This window comes from Geotrypetes seraphini, chromosome 6, assembly GCF_902459505.1.
Source record: "Geotrypetes seraphini chromosome 6, aGeoSer1.1, whole genome shotgun sequence".
In the NCBI taxonomy this organism is placed as follows: Eukaryota; Metazoa; Chordata; class Amphibia; order Gymnophiona; family Dermophiidae; genus Geotrypetes; species Geotrypetes seraphini.
Window position 1 is genome coordinate 125,769,410 of NC_047089.1, and position 21,112 is coordinate 125,790,521.

Sequence of the window (21,112 nt, forward strand, 5' to 3'; positions counted from 1 at the left end):
CCGCTTTAGAATTCTAACCCCCTCTTTTATGAAACTGCGATAGCAGTTTCTAGCACAGAGAGCCACACTGAATGGCCCGCACTGCTGCCGACACTCATAGGAACTCATTGAGCGTCGGGAGCAGCATGGGCCATTCAGTGCGGCTCTTTGCACTAGAAACTGCTATCGCAGTTTTGTAAAAGAAGGCCTTAGTTTCTTCCCTAATTATAGACAGTATTTGTTTGGTACTCCTGGTAGCTGAGGATCCTGGGAGACACTTCACTATTTTAGGCTCCTGGATTTGTGTTCCAAGGTTAATGCCTTTGATGATGGAATCCCCTAAAAGTAAAAATTTCTTGGATTGAGCTTTCTTTCTTTTCCTTTATGAGTACTTTTCTTCATGTTTAAATAAAAACATATAGAGACACCATAAGACAATATTGTAGTAAGAACTTGAGACATGAGAAAGTGATTAGTAAATGAATATGTGAATATACAGTATAAGTGGTTGGTGAGAAGATATATGAATTTGATCAGTAAGGACATATGAAGAAACCGTGAGAGTGTGTTAAGATTTTGCTAAATCTGTACTTTGTTTGTTCATTCAATCTGTAACTCTGTTTATTCACTCAATCTGTAACATTTCTAAGCATTGTAAACCGCATAGAACTTCACGGTCCTGCGGTATATAAACTTTTATTATTATTATTATTATTTTTTATTAATGTGCTTAAACACCAGAAACTATATACTCCTTGCAGGCAAATGGATGAGTGGTGGGGTGTTTGTTTGTTTTTTCCAGTCCCCCCTTACACAACAGCATAAAATCCAAATTAAGACACTGACAAGAGTAACTTAAAATGAGATAGTCATTTTTATCATAGCATAACGAAACAGAGGCAACATATCCAAGTTTATATGCCTGATTGTTAAATCACCATACCCACATCTAATAATATGCTATGTAGTGTTGTGTTGAACCAATGCTCCAGACTGGTAGGAATCAACGGGAAAGGATATAGGCAGGGAAAAAGTTCTCCTTCTGACTCGATAATATCAAACTTAACATCTGTGCTTCACCAGTGGAATAATATGTCTCTCATATGGTGGTCTTTTTTGGTTTTCTACATTTAATAGTCAGAGAATCCCGTTCATATATAATATATTATTTTGGCTATTAACAAAATGTCCAATTAATATATAATATTATCACTGTTTGCTGAAGTCTAATTTCAACTATATTTTTGTTTGTTTCTGTACCAGTTTCTGTTGTAGGTCATAAATCACTAATAGATGTGATTTTTGTTTTGCTGCAGGGTTAACTACCTTTTAGCTGGCGGCTACCATCCTGTTGGTTTTCATGTTGTCAATATAATACTACACTGTATTGTTTCTCTGCTAATGCTTGATGTCTTCTCAATATTGTTTGGTGGCTTGACATACAATAGTAAAGGAAGAAGACTAAACCTTGCTCCAAAAGCATCACTGTTTGCTTCTTTGCTCTTTGCTGTACACCCTTTGCATACTGAATGTGTAAGTATCCATATTTACATATCTGTATATTTAGTATGTTTTCAGTATATTTTTACAAATCACTAAGGGGTCCTTTTACTAAGCTGTGGTAAGTACTAATGCATGCAGTTACTACAGCAAAAAAGGGCTAACTGTATGAGAGACATGAGAGATATGAGAGACATACTTAGGCATCTTGCTGTAATTTTTGTATGTGCATGATGAGGGTGAGGCGGTGAGTGAAGAGTAAGCATATCCTGTTACAGCAGCTACATTTCTGCACACTAATTGACTAGTACATAGTTAGCGCATTAGTCCTTACTGCCTACAAAACAGGAGTTAGTAAGGGCTTACCTGCTATTGGGAAACTTACAGTGTGGCCATTAATGCTGGAAATAGAAAAATCGGCAATTTTACCCATGTGGAAAAATGGCCTTAGTATATAGGCGTGACATACGCAAAATCCACTTTTTACCGCAGCTTAGTAAAAAGGCATCTATAGTACTGTAGATTGATTTCCTTTAGTGATATATTTATATGTATGCAAAAAGTTAAGCTAATGACACAGCTGTTCAGATTCTATATTAATGAAAAGAAAATTGTCTGTTTTGGACAAAAATTGGACCAGAGTAAATTGAGTATTCAAATAGAATATAGGCAAACATGCTAATAACAAGGTTAGCTTTTTTGCTTTCTTGCATTTAAAGTTTGTTTTTATGGAGATTTCGGTATCCATTCTTGGGGATTCTCTGCCTGAGAAAGAACATAGATCCGCTGTTCTAGTCTATAGCTCTGCAGGGCAAACTTTCAGGTGGACCTGGAGATCCAGCCTGATGTGTTTTCTTCTGGGCTCAGGGTCCATTCCCCTGGGAGCCGGCTTGCCTTCTGAGTTTCTCAGTGGCATGAGTGCAGGCTGTGAGCGCCTTGAGTAAGAACCCTCGAGGTATCAGGGTACCAGCTGTGTATTTACCCACCCCCGTCTCGCTCCAAGGTCCCTGGTGGGGGGTGGAGGTCAGTCCATCTGACTTATAACCTGAAGATTCCATGGTCTGGTTGAGTCGCTGGAAGTATCTGAGGCAGAAAAGTCCTTTCCACCTTTCAGCTGTATGGAACAGGCTGCAGGCAGGCACCATCAGAGAACTGTGAGTAAAACCCCATTCATTTCTATGAGAGAATCAGGGTGGGTCAGAAAATCCAAAATTTGAGGGTTCCTGGGGTTAGAGTTCAGGTCTCCCACCTCCAAAATCTCTATTTCTGTGTTTTTTAACTTTTCAAAAAATCTGCAACTGCTTGGCATTACCTACAGGTGCTGGGCTCCATGCCAACCATGCTGGAAGTTGTCCCCTGGGCCAGAGCCCATATGCGACCTCTACAGAACTCTCTCTTGTCCCGGTGATCTCTGCAGGAACATCCTCTTCAGATGCAGTTCCCTTAGACCAAGGTTGCAAGGATCAGCCTCCGCTGGAGACTTCAGAATATGTCTTTTTCCAAGGGCATTCTTCTCCAGATCTCAGACTGGATAACCCCCACAACCTATGCCAGACTTTTTGGCTGGAGAGCTCATTGCGGGAATCACTCAGTTCAGGGCCAGTGAACTCCCCATCAGAAGAAATAGCCCATCAATCGTCTGGAGCTCAGAGCCATTCGTCTGGCCCTGAAGGCTCCAGAAGACGCCTGAAACGGAGAACACCCCTACAGCCTTTCCCTTTCAGGCAAAGGGAAAGGCTGTAGAGGTGTTCTCTGACAATGCCATGGCAGTGGCATATGTCAGCAGGCAGGAGGGCACAAAGAGCGCCCTCTTGCAACTGGAAGCTCAGATGATTTTCTGGTGTGTGGAAGCCCACCTTCAACTTTCCATGACCCACAAGTGGAAAATGTTCGGGCCAATTTTCTAAGTTGACAGTTTCTGGACCCAGGAGAATAGTTGCTTTCGTGCAGGGCATTCGCTCTAATTGTGCAGCACTGGGGAAGACCAGTGATGATTTGATGGCTTCAGCCAAGAAAGTGAAGGCCAAATGGTTCTACTTTACATCTTCTCTCATTGATCTATGATGGGCAGGGTCTTCTGCTGGATTGCATCTCATCCGGGCCTTGTGATCCTGATGGCTCCAGAATGGCCTCACCAGTCTTGGTATGCGAACCTGGTACGTCCTCAGCAGGACGATGCTCTTAGACTGCCTCTTCATCATGATCTTCTCAATCAGGGTCCACTCCTCCTAGAGAATCCACAACACTTTGTTCTTATTCATGGCTCTTGATAACTCAGAGCTAGTTTGCAAGGGTTATTCTGATGTGGTTATTGCCATGCTGCTTTGGGCTAAAACACCCTCTACCCTGGTGGCCTGTGCGAAGGCCTGGCAGACTTTTCAATGGTGTGCTAAAGACCAGGTAGAGATGCAGCAGGCTCCCCTTCCAGTTGTTCTGGATTTCCTTCAATCAGACCTGGCTGTGGCTTCTCTTAAGGTGCAGGTAGCAGATCTCTCTTGCTTCCTGACTGCGGATCGCAAATCTTCATTGATGGCTCATTCTGATGTGACCAGATCTTCCGGGGAGCTTTCTGGTTGAGACCTCCTCTGCAACATCCCTTTCCAACCTGGAACCTTAACATTGTTCTGAAGGGTCTCACTATGGCGCCATATGAGCCCCTCAAAGATGGTCTCTGTTGGACTTCACAGTTAAGACTGTGTTTCTGGTGGCGATTGTTTTAGTGCAGTGAATCTTGGAGCTGCAGGCGCTTTCTTGCAGAGAACCTTTCCTAAGAATTATGGATGAGGGAGTCACTCTCCATGCGGTGCCCTCCTTTCTCCCAAAGGTGGTGTTAGATTTCCACATCAACCAGGAGGTTCATCTGCCTGCTTTCCAATCCACAGGGTCTGACAAACCAGATAGAGTTTTGAAGAAGCTGGATGTCCACAGAGCTTTACTCCAGTACTTGGAAAGAATAAATGACTTTTGCTTTTCTGACCACTTGTTTGTGCTTACCAGTCATTCCCGGCTTAGCAGGCCAGCATCTAAGGCTTTTATTATTAGATGGATTTGCATGGCAATCTCTTCAGCATATGTTTCCTACAGGAAGCAGCTACAGTTAGTTATTTTATTTGATATACCACAATTTTTAACAAGAATAGTTAAGCCAAAGTGTTTTACAAAAATTAAAAACAATGAACAAAAGTTAAAAATCAATAAGGACAGTCAAGGTAAGGAGACCATGTCCAGGACTAGTTAACATAGTGGACACAGGCAAACAGGGGCTTGAAATGTTTACAATGTTATAGAGTTCGTTTAGAAAATTATCCAAGACACAATTATTTATAGATGACTTTTTCCAGTCAATAAGTTCTTTGTCTGGCATAGTTGTTAAATTATTCATGATCTATTTACACGAATCTTTGTGTTAGTTTGCAGATATGATCTCAGAGGATTGTTTGTGTGTCTGTTTTGTTTTTTATAATTTTATGTATGAAAATTATGTAAACCGTTTAGTTCTAAACGGTATAGAAATATTTTAAATAAAAATTAAAGGGGAAAAAACCAAACAGGAAGGTAAAAAAAAGGCAACAGATGTTTCGCCTCTTCCTGGGCAGAGTCTCAGACAGTGCCTCCCAAGGAGATCAGAGTGAGTGTGGTGACTTGGGAGGCCGCCACTTTTGGGTTCTCAGTTTTGCAGGCAGATCACAACTACCTGGCAAGATACCAAAGAGTAAAATAGATTTTATGCTACTTATCAAAGAAATAAGCAGTGGATTTTCCCAAGCTCATCTTAAAAATGACTTATAAACTTTTCTTTTAGGAAATTATTGAAACCTTTTTTAAACCCTGCTAATTTAACTGCTTTCACCACATTCTCTGGCAGTGAATTTCAGAATTTAATTACATGTTGAGTGAAGAAATATTTTCTTCAGTTTGTTTCAAATATACTTAGTAGCTTCATTGCGTACCCTATAGTCCTATTATTTTTGGAAAGAGTAGACCAGCGATTCATGTCTACTTGTTCCACTTCCCTCAGTGTTTTACAGATCTGTACCACATCTTCTCTCAGCTATCTCTTCTCAAGCTGAAGAGCCCTTTCCTCATAGTGAAATCGTACTATCCCCTTTATTATTTTCTTCCTTTCTCTGTACACAGTATTTGAGGTGAGATGTAGTTCCATCATGGAGCAATGCAAAAGCATTATAACATACTTATTTTTGTTTTCCATTTGTTTCCTAATAATTCCTTATATGTTATTTGCTTTCTTAGCTGTTGCTGCACACTGAGCTGAGGATTTCATCGTGTCCTCAACAATGACTTCGAGATCCTTTTCCTGGGCAGTAACTCCTAATGTGGAACCCTGCATCATGTAGCTTTAACTCGGGTTCCTCTTTCCCACATGCGTCATTTTGCACTTGCTCACATTAAACATCACAGTCTTTTTGCAACTTAACTTTGAATAACTTGGTGTCGTCATCAAATTTATTTATTTATATCATTATCTCACTAGTTGTTCCCATCTCTATATCATTGATAAATATGTTAAAAATCAGTTGCCCCAGCACAGACCCCTGGGGAACCCCACTATTTACCCTTCTCTATTGAGGATATTAACCATTTAATCCTACTCTCTGTTTTCTGTCTTTTAGCCAATTCTTAATCCATAAGAGGACATTACCTCCTATCTACACATTGAGACTCTGGAGCTCTGCCTGTCTCTTGGGTCCTGTGCATGGAATGGGAAGCAATTCTGAAAATGCTACCCTGGAGGTTCTGGATTTTAGCTTTCTACTTAAGAGCCTAAATTTGGCTTCCAGAACCTCCCTACCACATTTTCCTATGATGAAGCTGAATGCCATGTTCAAAGATTATCAAGGCTTGAAGTTCATATCCTTATAAGATAACTAGTATTATAAAGAAAATTTTCCAGGTGATATCTGTATATTCCATAATGTTGATGCAGCCACAGAAAATGACATGATGGTGTGTATCCAATTTGCACATCTCTGTGGGAGAGGGAATTTGGAAATATCCCTGACTGAATAAAGAATGTGATAAGGTTCATTTAGTGGGGAGCCATGAAGAGAGCATAGGGTGGAGTAATATGCTCTTGATAACCAGTTCCAATAAGAAAATGGGCCAGAGCATTCTGACCATGCACAAAGCATCATAAGCCTCAATGAATTGGAGCTAGTCTTTATTGACCCATCTTTACTAACCCAGCATGAGCCATGTTTCAGTACACAGCACCTGCGTCGGGGTATACAAAAAACAATCTACATTAATAATAAGATAAATATGCTTAATAATGTAGCATAAAATAAGAACATATTAAATACAGGTAGACAAACTAAAATTAATATTAAAACTGATACATACAGTACATTACTAAAAATAAATGAATGATAAGAACTGGGACAGACCAAAGGTTCATCAAGCCTAGCATCCTATTTCCAACAGTGGCCAACCCAGGTCCCAAGTACCTAGCTAAATCCCAAGTAATAAAACACATTTTATTCTTCTTATCCTAGGAATAAGCAATGGATTTTCCCAAGTCATCTCAATAATGACCTAGTATTTTTGGAAAGAGTAAATAAGTGGTTCACTTCTATCCTTTCCACTCCACTCATTATTTTATAGATCTCTATCATATCACCTGAGCCATCTCTTCTCCAAGCTGAGAGCCCCAGCCACTTTAGCCTTTCCTCATAGGGAAGTCATCCCAGCCCTTTAATTATTTTTGTCACCCTTCTCTGTACCTTTTCTAATTCCGCTATATCTTTTTTGAGATATGGTGACCAGAACTGCACACAGTATTCAAGATGCAGCCGTACCATAGAGCGATATAAGGGCATTATAACATTTTCATCTTTGTTTTCCATTCCTTTCCTGATAATTCCTAACATTCTATTACCTCCTATTCCATGACTTTCTAATTTCCTCAGAAGTGTTTCATGAGGTACTATGTCAATTAGGTCACATCTACCCTTTACACTCCACTCAGTATTTTATAGACCTCTATCATATCACCCCTGAGCTGTCTCTTCTCAAAGCTAAAGAGCCCTAGCAGCTGTAGCCTTTCCTCATATGGAAGTCGTTCCATCCCTTTTATCATTTTCATTGCTCTGCTTTGTACCTTTTCTAATTCTGCTACATCTTTTTTGTGGTACAGTGACCAAAATTGCATATACTATCTGAGGTGCGGCCATACCATAGAGCGATACAAGAGCATTATAACGTTTTCATCTTTGTTTTCCATTCTTTACCAGATAATTCCTAACATTTTATTTGCTTTCTTAGCCGCCACTTCATATTGAGCCGAGGATTTCATATACATAGTGAATATCAAGACTTAACACCTATATTACTGAAAAGGATTAATGGGAGTTCACATACACAAATGATTAAATAAAACCAGTGCATGCAGTGTTTTAATAAGAGGTATATGTGACGTGAGAATGAATCTTAGGAAGATGTGTGTAAAGTGAGAAAAATGTGAATAGTTATTAAAAATGATATTGTGCTATGGTTGTGAAAAGGTGTAAACTGGTAATCAAATGAAACAGCACATGTTCTCTGGCTGTAAACAGAAGATTGAAATAAAGTGTCCAATGTATAGATAATAGCAAAACATGTGATGGGGTGAGTGATCTGCCAAGGACTGCAATAAAAGGAACAAAATTTGCCTTATCATCAAATACAATAAACAACCATATAGTCACCAGATAAATATGTATTACAACAAATATACAAGAATAAAAATATATCAACAATAACCTCATAGAAAAGACAACACATATAAAATGAATGAACTTTATTAGAAAAATATGGATACAATGTGCATAAAGCTGAGCATTAATGCTATTATTTAAACTAATTTGTTACCAGCAGGACTGAATAGTGAATTGGATCTCTCTGTGTTTCTTTGATTCTCCTTCTTTACATATTGTCATGTATCAACACTTTTATCATGGCTTTTATTTTATTTTTATTTGACAGTAAAGCATATTTTGTTCCCTTTATTGCAGTTCATTGCACATCCTCGGCATCCCTGAACATCCGGATTTGGAGGTTCTGATCCTTCTTCGCATTTTCATCGGGCTTCTGTCCGCTCTTTAAGGCTGGTGTTTTATAAGAGCTCCATTTGAATTTTTCATTTTCCATGCTTCGATCCTGGTCCATTCTCCTGTGCCTTTTCCATTCTGTCCATGGATCCTGGGACAGGTTTCAGAACAATGCGATCCCGGTCAGTGTTTTTTGATCTGCTACAGCTATGTCTCTGCTTTATCTCCTGAATCTTGCTCTTTGGCAGGTCTGAAGTTCTGAACAGCCTGAGGTAGATTCTGCCATGGCGCAGGTTTCCAGCATGCAGCTCTCCCTAGTGATGGGGAGAGAATATTCAGGTCTCTCAAGATGCAGAAGACTATTCTGATACAAAATATTCCTTTCTAGCATCATCTGAACTAATTCTTGATATGTTCCTTTTGAGGTTTTAATGACAAGTATTTTTATGGTTTTTATCTCTTAATATTGTTTTAAGTCAATTGTATTATATTGTATTTATGTTTATATGTTTTATCATTTAGTTATATGCCCTGAAGAAGCCACACAGGTGAAACACATTGGGCACTGCTCCTGGAAGCATTTTTCAATAAACTTACTCATCCTCATTTGGTCTACCTATTATTTTGTGCCCCACATTTTACAAGGCCTTGATGAAGCTTCCTTTTAACCACTATAGGATGTAGTTCTTCTGGACCTGACATTCACAAGGGTTTTTCTGGTCACAGTTGTCTCAGTGCGATGTATTTTGGAGTTTCTGCTCTTTCTTGCAGTTAACCTTTTTCCCATGTGATAGACACAAGTGTTTTCCTCCATACTGTACCTTTTTCTTGTCAGCAGTGGTCTCGGCTTTCCAAGTCTATCAGAAGGTTAGATTACCTACATTTCATATGACAGGTTCAGAGCATGAAGATCAGATCTTCCGTATATTAGATTTCCAGAAGATCTTGCTCCTTTAGTTGGAAAGGATAACTGAGTTCTGGGCTGTTTGATCACTTTTTTGTTCTCACTGCTGCACCTCACCATGGTGGGCCGGCATCCAAGTCCTCGATCACTCAATGGATTCAAATGGCCATTTCTGCAACTTACATTGCCCGTAGCGCGCAGCTGCCGATTTTGTTTCCAGCGCTCTTGACAGGAAAGGTGGCGGCGTTATAGACGATATCATGCGCAATTCATCCTGATGAAATTTGCAGGGTGGCTTTTGGTCCTTTCATCATACTTTTTCCGGTTTTACCGAATGGATGTGGCGGTGCATTCTGCTGCCATTTTTCAGGACCTCGAATTTGTGGGCAGGCTTTTCTGTCCTTACCTATCTTCCATGGCTTTGGTATGTAACCTAGCGTATAGAATCCAGGAGGGACAAATAGAATGGAAGATTAGGTTTCTACCAAAATAATCTTCTTTCTGTTAGTCCCTGGAGGATTCCATATGATCTGCCCTCTCTGCATACACTCAGTGGTTTGGAATAGCCTGCTTCTTTCTGCCTTGTGTATTCTCCTTACAGGCTTGAAGATTTTCCAGCCAGTTGCCGGATCCTGTAGGAAGTTTTTTTATGAGTATGCACATTGCCGAAGGCTCTTCCTTGTAGTGCTCATTGCACATAGCAGGTTAGTTCTACATTGTTCATCAATAGTTTATTCTGAGTTGCCTTTGTGCCTGTTTATTACTTGTTAATATTTTGCAGAGCATACCAGTTTGTGACTTGTGTTGATGGGGATTCTCCTCTGTACCCCCTTTGTCTTGGATTTACAGGTATGTGCTTGGCTTTGGGACTGAACTGATTTTATGTGTTCTGAAAATATGTGAATTCCTGCAATACCCGGATTATGGGTTGGGATTGAACACCTAGAGGGGCATAATCGAAAGGAACGTCTAAGTCCGTTTTCGTCTAAGTCGCAAGTCGTCCAAAGTAAAAAACAGCCTAGGACACATTTTTGAAAAATATGTCCAAAATTGTTTTTGTTTCGAAAATCGTCTAACTATACATCCTGCCAATCTGATCGTCCAAGTCCCTAAATCGTCCATCTTTATACCACATTTTCATCCAAGTCAAAAACGCTTAGAACAAGCCCTGTTGGACGTAGGAGGGGTCTGCAAAGTGATGGACTGAACACCCAGACATGGCACATAAATAGTGGGGTACTTTACATGGCACTGCTGTGAACTTCACAAAAAGGGTGCCATGTCTTCTCCTCATTACAGCTCCCGTATAGGTCATGGTAAGCCCCCCAAACCACCTCCAGAATCCCCTAGACCCACTTATCTACCACCCTAATAGCCCTTATGGCTGCAGGAGCCACTTATATGCCAGTAAAAAAGGGTTTTGGGGGTGTATAGAGGAGTGCACATGTTTAAGTATCAATGCAGAGACTACAGGGGCTTATGGGCCTGGGTCCTTCTCTCCATGAGTCCCTAACCCACTCCCAAGACGGCTTAAGCCGCCTCTGTGCTGGACGACTAGGCTTTCCTATGCCAGGCTGCCAGGTGATGATGGTCTGGAGGTTGAATTTTAAAGGTGTGATTATGATTTTTATGGGGTTGGGGGGGTTGGTGATCATTAGGGAAGTGTGTGGGGATCTGTATTATGTGTTTGCAGTGCTTATTTGGTGACTTTAGGTGGGTTTTTGTGACTTAGACCATGTTTTAAATGGTCTAAGTCCCAACGTCCAAGTTCCATTGATCCTGGGCTGTATAACTTTTGGTTATACATGCTGTACGACTAAGTCTAAGCCAGCCCAAGTCCCGCCCAACTCCCACACTCGACACTCCTGAACCGCCCCGTTTAGCGATGGTCATTCAGCGGCACTATGGAGACCTAGGTCGTTTAGAAATACGTCCAAAACCCGTTTTTATTATCAGCGTTTGGACGTATTTTGACAATGTTTGTCCAAGTGCCGACTTAGGCCGGTTTTTGGATGTTTTTCTCTTTCAATTATGAGCCCCCTAGCATATGGAATCCTCTAGGAACTAACAGAAAGAACATTATCATAGGTAGAAACCTAATCTTTCAATATCCTACATGAAAAACTGCGCATGAAAAAGCTGTGTGCACAATGGGTGCCGCGATTGTTGACTGTCAGCCAGAAATGCACGCGAAAGGACATTTCAATGCAGTGTTTATGTTTAATTGCAATCCGCAGGAATTTTTGTGTCGATTCGTGATTGTGAATAAAACTTGGATCCACCACTATACACCTAAGTCAAATCAGTAGTCAAAGCAGTGCACAATGACTGGTGAAAGTACGCCGAAGAAGGCAAAGACTGATTTTGTTAGCTGGGAAGGTGATGACCACTGTTTGGGGGATTCCAAAGGAATAATCCTGATCAATTACTTGGAAAAGAGTAAAACAATAACAGGAGCCTATTATGTAGCATTGATGGATCATTTGAAAGATGAGTTGAAGGAAAAACAGCCAAGATTGGCACACAAAATGTACAACTGTCACAATGGCAAAAAAGCGTGTCAACCATCGTGCTGGCAAAATTGCATGAATTAGGCTTCAAATTGATTCCTCATCGTCCTTATGCCCCAAACTTTGTCCCGTCTGACTTTTTTCTATTCCCAAACTTACACATTTGGATTGGTGGGAAAATATTTTTGTCAAATGAGGATGTCATCAATGCCGTCAATCAGTATTTTACAAAGTTTGACAAAACCTATTTTTTTGACAGGATGAAAAAATTGTAAACTTGCTGGACTAAGGTGCCATAGGTGGCAGTTGGTGCCCTACTGCCGCCTAATATAATCATTTTAATTGGTGTTAAATTAAAATAACATTAAATAAATTAAACACTTATAGGCGCCTACAAAAAGGGATGCTGTAATCACATCTAAAGAGGTATCGTTAGATGTGGTTTATGCCAGAAATGCCCTAATGCACTGCTAGGTGCCTTTGTAGATGTGATTCTCGTCAAACATAGGCACTGTGAATATAGGCCTATATTACTGGCACCTATGTTTAGCGGTTGCTGTGATTCTGCAAACAGTGGTGTAGCATGATTGATACGTGAGTGGCGGCGTTCTTGTAGGCGGCCATTGATGTAGGTGCCACTTGCACAATTCTACTCTGTGTATAGCCCTCGATTGAGAAATAAAACAGATTTTTTTTCCCCCAAAAATGTGTTTAACTTGCTTTTTTTTAGCAAACATTTCAAACAACCCTTGCACATGCCTACCGTATTTTCGCGGATATAACGCGCGCGTTATACGTGATTTTACGTACCGCGCATACCCCTCGCGCGTTATATGCCTGAGCGCGGTATACAAAAGTTTTTAAACATAGTTCCCACCCCGCCCGACGCCCGATTCACCCCCCCAGCAGGACCGCTCGCACCCCCACCCCGAACGACCGCTCGCACGCGCTCCCACCCGCACCCGCATCCACGATCGGAGCAAGAGGGAGCCCAAGCCCTCTTGCCCGGCCGACTCCCCGACGTCCGATACATCCCCCCCCCGGCAGGACCACTCGCACCCTCACCCCGAAGGACCGCCGACTCCCCAACAATATCGGGCCAGGAGGGAGCCCAAACCCTCCTGGCCACGGCGACCCCCTAACCCCACCCCGCACTACATTACGGGCAGGAGGGATCCCAGGCCCTCCTGCCCTCGACGCAAACCCCCCTCCCTCCAACGACCGCCCCCCCCCAAGAACCTCCGACCGACCCGCGACCCCCCTGGCCGACCCCCCCCACCCCCCTTCCCCGTACCTTTGGAAGTTGGCCGGACAGACGGGAGCCAAACCCGCCTGTCCGGCAGGCAGCCAACGAAGGAATGAGGCCGGATTGGCCCATCCCGTCCTAAAGCTCCGCCTACTGGTGGGGCCTAAGGCGCGTGGGCCAATCAGAATAGGCCCTGGAGCCTTAGGTCCCACCTGGGGGCGCGGCCTGAGGCACATGGGCCAAACCCGACCATGTGTCTCAGGCCGCGCCCCCAGGTGGGACCTAAGGCTCCAGGGCCTATTCTGATTGGCCCACGCGCCTTAGGCCCCACCAGTAGGCGGAGCTTTAGGACGGATGGGCCAATCCGGCCTCATTCCTTCGTTGGCTGCCTGCCGGACAGGCGGGTTTGGCTCCCGTCTGTCCGGCCAACTTCCAAAGGTACGGGGAAGGGGGGTGGGGGGGTCGGCCAGGGGGGTCGCGGGTCGGTCGGAGGTTCTTGGGGGGGGGGCGGTCGTTGGAGGGAGGGGGGTTTGCGTCGAGGGCAGGAGGGCCTGGGATCCCTCCTGCCCGTAATGTAGTGCGGGGTGGGGTTAGGGGGTCGCCGTGGCCAGGAGGGTTTGGGCTCCCTTCTGGCCCAACTACACAAAGTACGGGGAAGGCGGGTGGGGGTGTCGTGGGGGTCGGCCAGGGGGGTCGCGGGTCGGCTGGGGGACGGGCGGAGGTTCTTGGGGGGGGGGCGGTCGTTGGGGGGAGGGGGTTTGCGTCGAGGGCAGGAGGGCCTGGGATCCCTCCTGCCCGTAATGTAGTGCGGGGTGGGGTTAGGGGGTCGCCGTGGCCAGGAGGATTTGGGCTCCCTCCTGGCCCAATATTGTCGGGGAGTCGGCGGTCCTTCGGGGTGGGGGTGCGAGTGGTCCTGCCGAGGGGGGGAGAAGAATCGGACGTCGAGGGGGGGCATCAGGCTTTCAGGATGGGGACAGGACTTCAAGGGGGGACAGGCAGACCTTCAAGGGGGGACAGGACTTCAAGGGGGACAGGCACGGAGAGGCGGGGCAGTGCACCGAAAGTCAGGGCGGGTGAACGGTGAGTCGGGGCAACCAGAGGAGAGTCGGGGCAGTGCACCGAAAGTCAGGGTGAGTCGGGGCAACCAGATGAGAGTCGGGGAGAGCGAAAGGAGAGTCGGGGTGGCCAGAGGAGAGTCGGGCAGCATGCGCGTTATATGCCTGAGCGCGGTATAGAAAAGTTTTTGTACATATCATCGTGATTTCTGCGCGCTATACCCCTGTGCGCGTTTTACAATGGTGCGCGTTATATCCGCGAAAATACGGTAATTGGTAGCAAACCAACTGTATGCTGTTCCGTAAGGGCAAATGTAAAGTATAAGTGGCATAGCTTGTAAATACAAGGAACATATACATGGAAGGGATTTGGGCGAGGCTGTCAGGTACACATACAACTTACAGAATACAAAAAGTTATGCATGCCTTTACAGTATTTGGGGGCCTGCAGTTACATCAAGTCTATGGTTGGGGAACTGTAGGCACCTAAATGTAGATTCTAAACTGTGTTTTGAAAAATTTATACAAAACTTGTTTTCTACATAACTGTTATATCCCAAATTTTATTGAAATTGGTCAGATTTTATCATCCTGAATAAATTTGCAGAGTTATGCAGAAAACAAGCTCTTTATAGGTTCTCTTTTGAAACACAGTATACCAGTTGGAATTGTAGAATAGACTCTCACTGCATGGCAACAGGGCACTTAAATTGTCAGAATTGTCAGAATTGTCAGAGCTGTAAAGCAGCAACCTGTTCTTCAGTTTATAACTTTTTCTTGTAACTGCTTAGACAAATCCACAATAAAGAAAACATTTGGTCAAGTTGGGGCTGGCCAGTCTGTCTATGTAAACTAGCAAGTCTTACCCTTTTTTCTATGGGATGCTCCTAAATATGGGACATTACTAACGTGACCATTTATTTTTTTCATCAAAAGGGGACATCTATTAATTGTCAGTCCTGCCCCCAACCCCACCCTAGCCCCATCCTCCAATCCCGCCCCCAATTTCTTCCATTCATTTTTATGTACACATATCTTATTAATTCATAATGGTAACCATAAAATTTTAAAAAACTACAAAGCACACTATACGCAGAGAAAATGTTAATTATCATTTATATTTGGTGGGGTTTTCAAAGATGTCAAGGCAAATCACTTTCAAATATGCAATGTCACCTCAGTAACTAAAGAAAAATAGACAAATATAGTGCAAAATATAGACAGCAGATATAAATTCTCAAAACTGACACGTTTTGATCACTAAATTAAAAATAAAATCATTTTTCCTACCTTTGTTGTCTTGTGATTTCATGAGTCTCTGTTGCGTTTCCTTCTGTCTGTGTATCCTTTCTTTTGTTTCTTTCTTTCTGCACTCAGGCCCAACAATTGTCCCTTTCTATTCCCTCCCTCCTTCCTTCCCATGTCCTTACTGCCCCCAGAGCCTCCTTCCTATGTCCCTCTCACTGCCTTCCACACTTTGTCCCACCCCCACCCTCCAAGCCAGCCTGCCTGCCTGTCTACCTCTCTCCCTCCCTCCCTGGCCAAAGCCAGGCTGCTTGCCTGTCTACCTTTCTCCCTCCCTCCCTGGCCAAAGCCAGCCTGCTTGCCTGCCTACCTATCTCCTTCTCTCCCTGCCGCCGCAAAAAAAAAAAAGCCTCCCCATCTTTCCCCCTGTCTGCTGCTCTTACTGCCCTGCCGCTACAGTTGCTAAACCCGGCAGGAAGTCTTCTTTCCAACGTCAATTCTGATGTCGGAGAGACGTTCTGAGCCAGCCAGGCAGCGATTGATTGGCCCAGAACGTCCTCTCCCACGTCAGAATTGACGTCGGAAAGAAGATTTCCTGTTGGGTTTAGCAGCTGTAGCGGCAGGGCAGTAAGAGCAGCAGACAGGGGGAAAATGGGGAGGCTTTTTTTTTTTGCGGCAGGGAGGGACAGGAAGTGATCACCTGTCCCATTGTCCCCGAGCACAGCTTTGGGACGCTGTCCCTGAAAATGGGACATTTCGGCGTCCCAAAGCTGTTTGTGGGGACAACGGGACAGGAGGTCTGAAAACGGGACCGTCCCGTTCAAATCGGGACGTATGGTCACCTTAGACATTACATAAAAAAATAAGCAACCCTAATCTTGGGAATCTCTCTCATGTGTGCCTGATTCAATCCTCCTTTGTCAATGGAAAAAACATTCTGAGTTGCTCTCTGAGAGCTGCATTAATTCTTAGAATCTGTATGCATGCTTTCTGTACCTGAATCCCTTCTTCTGAGAGGATTACCGTAATTGTTTTGGCATTGAAAGTAATTCTCTCTAATTGGAAGGATTTTTCCTCTGCCACATATGCTCTACAATTGGGCCAGCATTTCTACAATAGTGAAATATGAACGTATTCATGCAGAAAAGTTTGGCTCATTGCGAAAATTCCACGAGATCTGGGATCCTATTTTGGACCTTTAATCTACCAGCCCTATTTATGATTGTACCTACTGTCACTGTTGCTATTTTTCTTTGCTTTCTGTTTCTAATGAGCTATGTTCATACCCTCTGACATTGAGTTCTCTGTCGTATTACATCCACTATTACCATAGTTCTATCTTCCTAACGTCTCCCAGTATTGTACCTCAATTTCCCTGCTTTCATATTCTCTGATGTATGCTCTCTTCAATTTCCATATTTAATCTGCTTCTTGATGTTGATTTAGATTTGTATTTGACATAGGATATTTGTTTGACATACCTGCTATTGCTGTTCCTTTTGTTCTTTTCCTGGTTGACAAGATGTTTTGTGTTGTTATAAACCAATAAAAATATTGAACACAGAAAAAGCTGCAAGCGATAAGCGGGACACATACTCAGGCCTTTACAATGAGTTTTAAGCTCTGAGAAAGCTCTTCTCTTCTGGTAATGTGCAGTGACATCACCCTCTTGTTTGTCTTATCCAACTGGCTACAGAAAATACATTTCTTGTCAATATTTATTTTAAAAAAAATTTTCTTCTTAAGGTTGCTGGAGTTGTTGGCAGAGCAGACCTGTTATGTGCCCTGTTCTTCTTGCTATCATTTCTTGGCTACTGCAGAGCATTTTTACAATGTAAGTAGGATATTTTTCATATTTATAGATCACAGGTTAAACTGATTAATTTTAACTTGAATTTATCCATTTAAGTATGTTAATTATTCAGTGAAACACAGTTAAGCTGATACAATATGCAAATGGCAAGGTCACTGATTAACTGACTAAGAGAAGCTAACTGAACTTATATGTCTAAGTAAGGACAAACAAATGTGAAAGAAAGTAAATCCTGTTTTTTCCTTTATTGACAAGAGTTAACCCAGCAAACTGGTTGGCTTTTTAGCAAAGCTCTTAATCAAGAGAAGCACTGACAGAACACTGGCATATTTAAAGCCAGCTCTATAACATTTTAAATTCGTAAGAATGCAAATATAAGCCACAATTTGACAGTATTTTTGCAATGTACTTTTGTGATATTTGTATTTGGTTATATTGGTGACAATTTCAATTTTTATAGTTTCATATAATAATGAAATGTATAGAAAAAGTGCTGGAATAGTAAGGATTGTGTGTACTGGCAGTCCCTTGTTTAATAACATCTGACTTGCATCGGACTCATACTTATGAACCAGGGTCCTTCTTCTAAACTAAACTTTAAGTTTATATACTGCATGGAAGTGGAGCTCGGCACGGTTTACAAGAACTTAAAATATAAGAAGAGAAAGGAAAAGGTTTACATGAGCTTATATATAGTATGGAAGAGTAAGGGGGAAAACAGAATTACATGTTCGAGAAGAGCCAAGTTTTCAGTTGCTTGCGGAATAGTTGGAGAGAGCCCATGTCCCTTCCACGTCCCAATGCACCCCTCGTCATCCTTCCTTCCCTCTGTTCTGTGTCCCACATTTGTGCCTCCCTCCTTACCACCTTTGGCCAGCTCCCTCCAACCAGCCGCACTTCTTTTCACAAAGCCGTGAGCAGCAACTCCTGCGTGCTACTAGTGGCAGACCCGAAAGCCTTCCCTCTGATGTCAGAGGGAAGGCCTCTGGTTGTGTGTAGGAACCAAGGCCACAGCTTTGTGAATAGAAGTGCAGCTGGGAGGAAGGAGCCATCCAGAACAGCAGTGCGTACCAAGAGAGTGGGGGGGGGGGGAGTGGGGGGAGATGTCCATCCCGGGTGCAGCTAGCGTCAAGAACTTCTTCTAGTAGTGGCAGCATTCACAATTCGCTGCTCTGACAGCACTGGGCTTTCCTTTCTTCCGGTTCCTGCCAGGAAAGAGGGGAGGGGGAGAGAAAAGCTGCACCCAGTTGGGGAGAGAAAGGGAGGGAGGGAGAACGAAGGGAAGGGAGGGGAGAGGAAAAAGAAATGACGGTCCATGGGGAAGGGTGGGAGGGAAAGGAGAAACCAGACAAGGGGGAGGGAAAGATGCGAGATGCTAGATAATGGAGGGGGAGGGAGAAACAGGAGGAGAAGAGAGAGATGCCAGAGCATGGGGGGAGGTATGGTATGGAGGCACAGGAGAGCAGTGTAGGAGGAGAGGAAAGGTCTGGTGCTGGTGAAGAGGCATAGCGGAGCAATGGAGAAGAAGACAGGCCTGGTCCGGAGCCACATGACTGCAGAGGAGGAGAAGGAAGGAAGAGCTCAGGACCAGGGTAAATGAAACCTCCTATCCTTTCTTTCTATTTAAACTACAGTACTTTATTTTGAGAACTATTTCTTTAATATTTTTATAAACTGTGTACTGTACAGAACATAAATGCACACAAATTCAACTTAAGAATGGTTTAAAAAAACAGAACTTGTTCTTAATCCAGGAACTGCCTGTACTATAAATACACAAATAGACAATACACAAAATAGATTGAATGAAATAATTTAAAATGCACAAATAGACTAAATTAAATTAAAAAATACACAAATATACTGAATGAAATAATTTAAATCTTCTGGGCTGTAACAGGAGATGTTTGCACTCAAAATTGTTTATTATATGAATTAATAATAATAATAACTTTATTTTTGTATACCGCCATACCCAAGGAGTTCTAGGCGGTTCACATTTGTTTATCAAAAAAAAATTACAAGTGGTTCATAACAATTGAACAATGTTAGAAGCGACAAAGTAGTTGAGGTTAGAGAGAGAAGGGAGTGTGTAGGTCAGGGGGGGGAGGATTGAGGTAGGTATTATCATGAACAGGAGTGAAGGACCTAGTGGTCAGTGCAGTGGCCTAAGAACCAGAGGAATTAAGTTTGATGCCTACAGCAACTCCCTGTGACTCTGAGAAACCTCCATTGCTTCAGATGCAAAATAAGTGTCTGTATATAATATGTAAAATGTGTATTGTCCTGAGCTCCCTTGGAAGAACGGTATTGAAAATTGAATGAATAAATAAATAAATTATCAATGATCTAAAGATGGGAATAACTAGTGAGATAATTAAATTTGTTGATGCCTAAAAGTTGTTAAATCGAAAGAGGATTGTGGAAAACTGCAAGAGGATGATGTTTAATGTGAGCAAGTGCAAAGTGATTCATGTGGGAAAGAGGAGCCCAAACTATAGCTATGTGATGTTTGGTTCCATGTGAGATGTCACTGCCTAGGAAAGGGATCTAAGTGTCATTATTGAGGATCAGTTGAAACCCTCAGCTCAGTATATGGCAGTGGCTAGGAATGCAAATAGAATGTTAGGAATTATCAGAAAAGGAATAGAAAACAAAGATGAAATGTTATTAATGTCCTTGTATCATTCTATGGTACAGCCGCACCTCAAATACTATGTGCAATTCTGGTTGCTGTATCTCAAAAAATATATAGTGGAATTGGAAAGATTATAGAGAAGGACAACAAAAATGATAAAAGGGATGGGATGACTTTTGTATGAGGAAAGGCTAAAGTGGTTAGGGCTCTTCAGCTTGGAGAAGAGATGGCTCAGGGTTGATATGAAAGAGGGAAATGGATGAGACAGTATCTCAAATAAGATGTAGCAGAATTAGAAAAGGTATAGAGAAAGGCGATGAAAATGATAAAAGGGATGGGACAACTTTCCTATGAGAAAGGCTAAAGCAGCTAGGGCTCTTTAGCTTGGAGAAGAGATGGTTCAGGGGTGATAAATAGAGGTTTATAAAATAATGAGTGGAGTGGAAAGGGTAGATGTGAATCACTTATTTACTCTTTCCAAAATTCTAGGACTAGGGGGCATGCAATGAAGCTGCTAAGTAGTAGATTTAAAACAAACTGGAGAACATATTTCTTCATACAACATGTAGTTAAACTCTAGAATTTGTTGCCAGAGAATGTGGTGAAATCAGTTACCTTTGCAGGGTTTATAAAAAGGCTTGGATAATTTCCTAAAAGAGAAGTCCATAGGCCATTATTGAGATGGCATGAGGAAATTCACTGTTTATTCCTAGGGTAAGCAGCATAAAATCTGTTTTACTACTTGGGATCTAGCTAGATACTTGAGATGTGTGTTGGCCACTGTTGGAAATAGGATGCTGGGCTTGATGGACCTTCAATCTGTCTCAGTATGGCAGTTCTTATGTACTCACAGCCCCTAAATCTACAGATAAAATACATTTTTACCTATGAAAAGGGCTTTGAATTGGAACATAACATAAGGACATAAGAATTGCTATACTGGGACAGACCGAAGGTCCATCAAGCCCTTTAACCTGCTTCTAATAGTGGCCAAATAGTATAGACTTAGGGGCAAAGCATACCACATTGATTAATTTCTTCTTAGTCTTGCTTGTAAATTGACATAGGAATCAACCCAACTATAAAGACAAACTTCTTGAATGATTTCAAATTTAGAATAAACCAGGTGGATCTATCATAGTGCCTCTCTAATTCAGAACATAAGATCTCTTATAA

At 42.5% G+C, this 21,112-nt stretch overlaps 1 protein-coding gene across 5 annotated transcripts in view; it reads left to right on the top strand.

The window, feature by feature from the left end:
• The window catches only part of TMTC4 (transmembrane O-mannosyltransferase targeting cadherins 4), a 275,681-nt gene that overhangs the window by 152,119 nt on the left and 102,450 nt on the right, over positions 1-21,112 (top strand). For 3 of the 5 annotated variants that reach the window (XM_033948831.1, XM_033948832.1, XM_033948833.1), the window contains 2 exons: positions 1,296-1,512; positions 17,232-17,319. In XM_033948831.1, coding sequence (XP_033804722.1) covers positions 1,296-1,512; positions 17,232-17,319 — 305 coding nt within the window. Of the gene's footprint in view, positions 1-1,295; positions 1,513-8,489; positions 8,708-17,231; positions 17,320-21,112 lie in introns of those variants that run through there. The other 2 variants (XM_033948834.1, XM_033948835.1) reach the window with 2 other exon arrangements.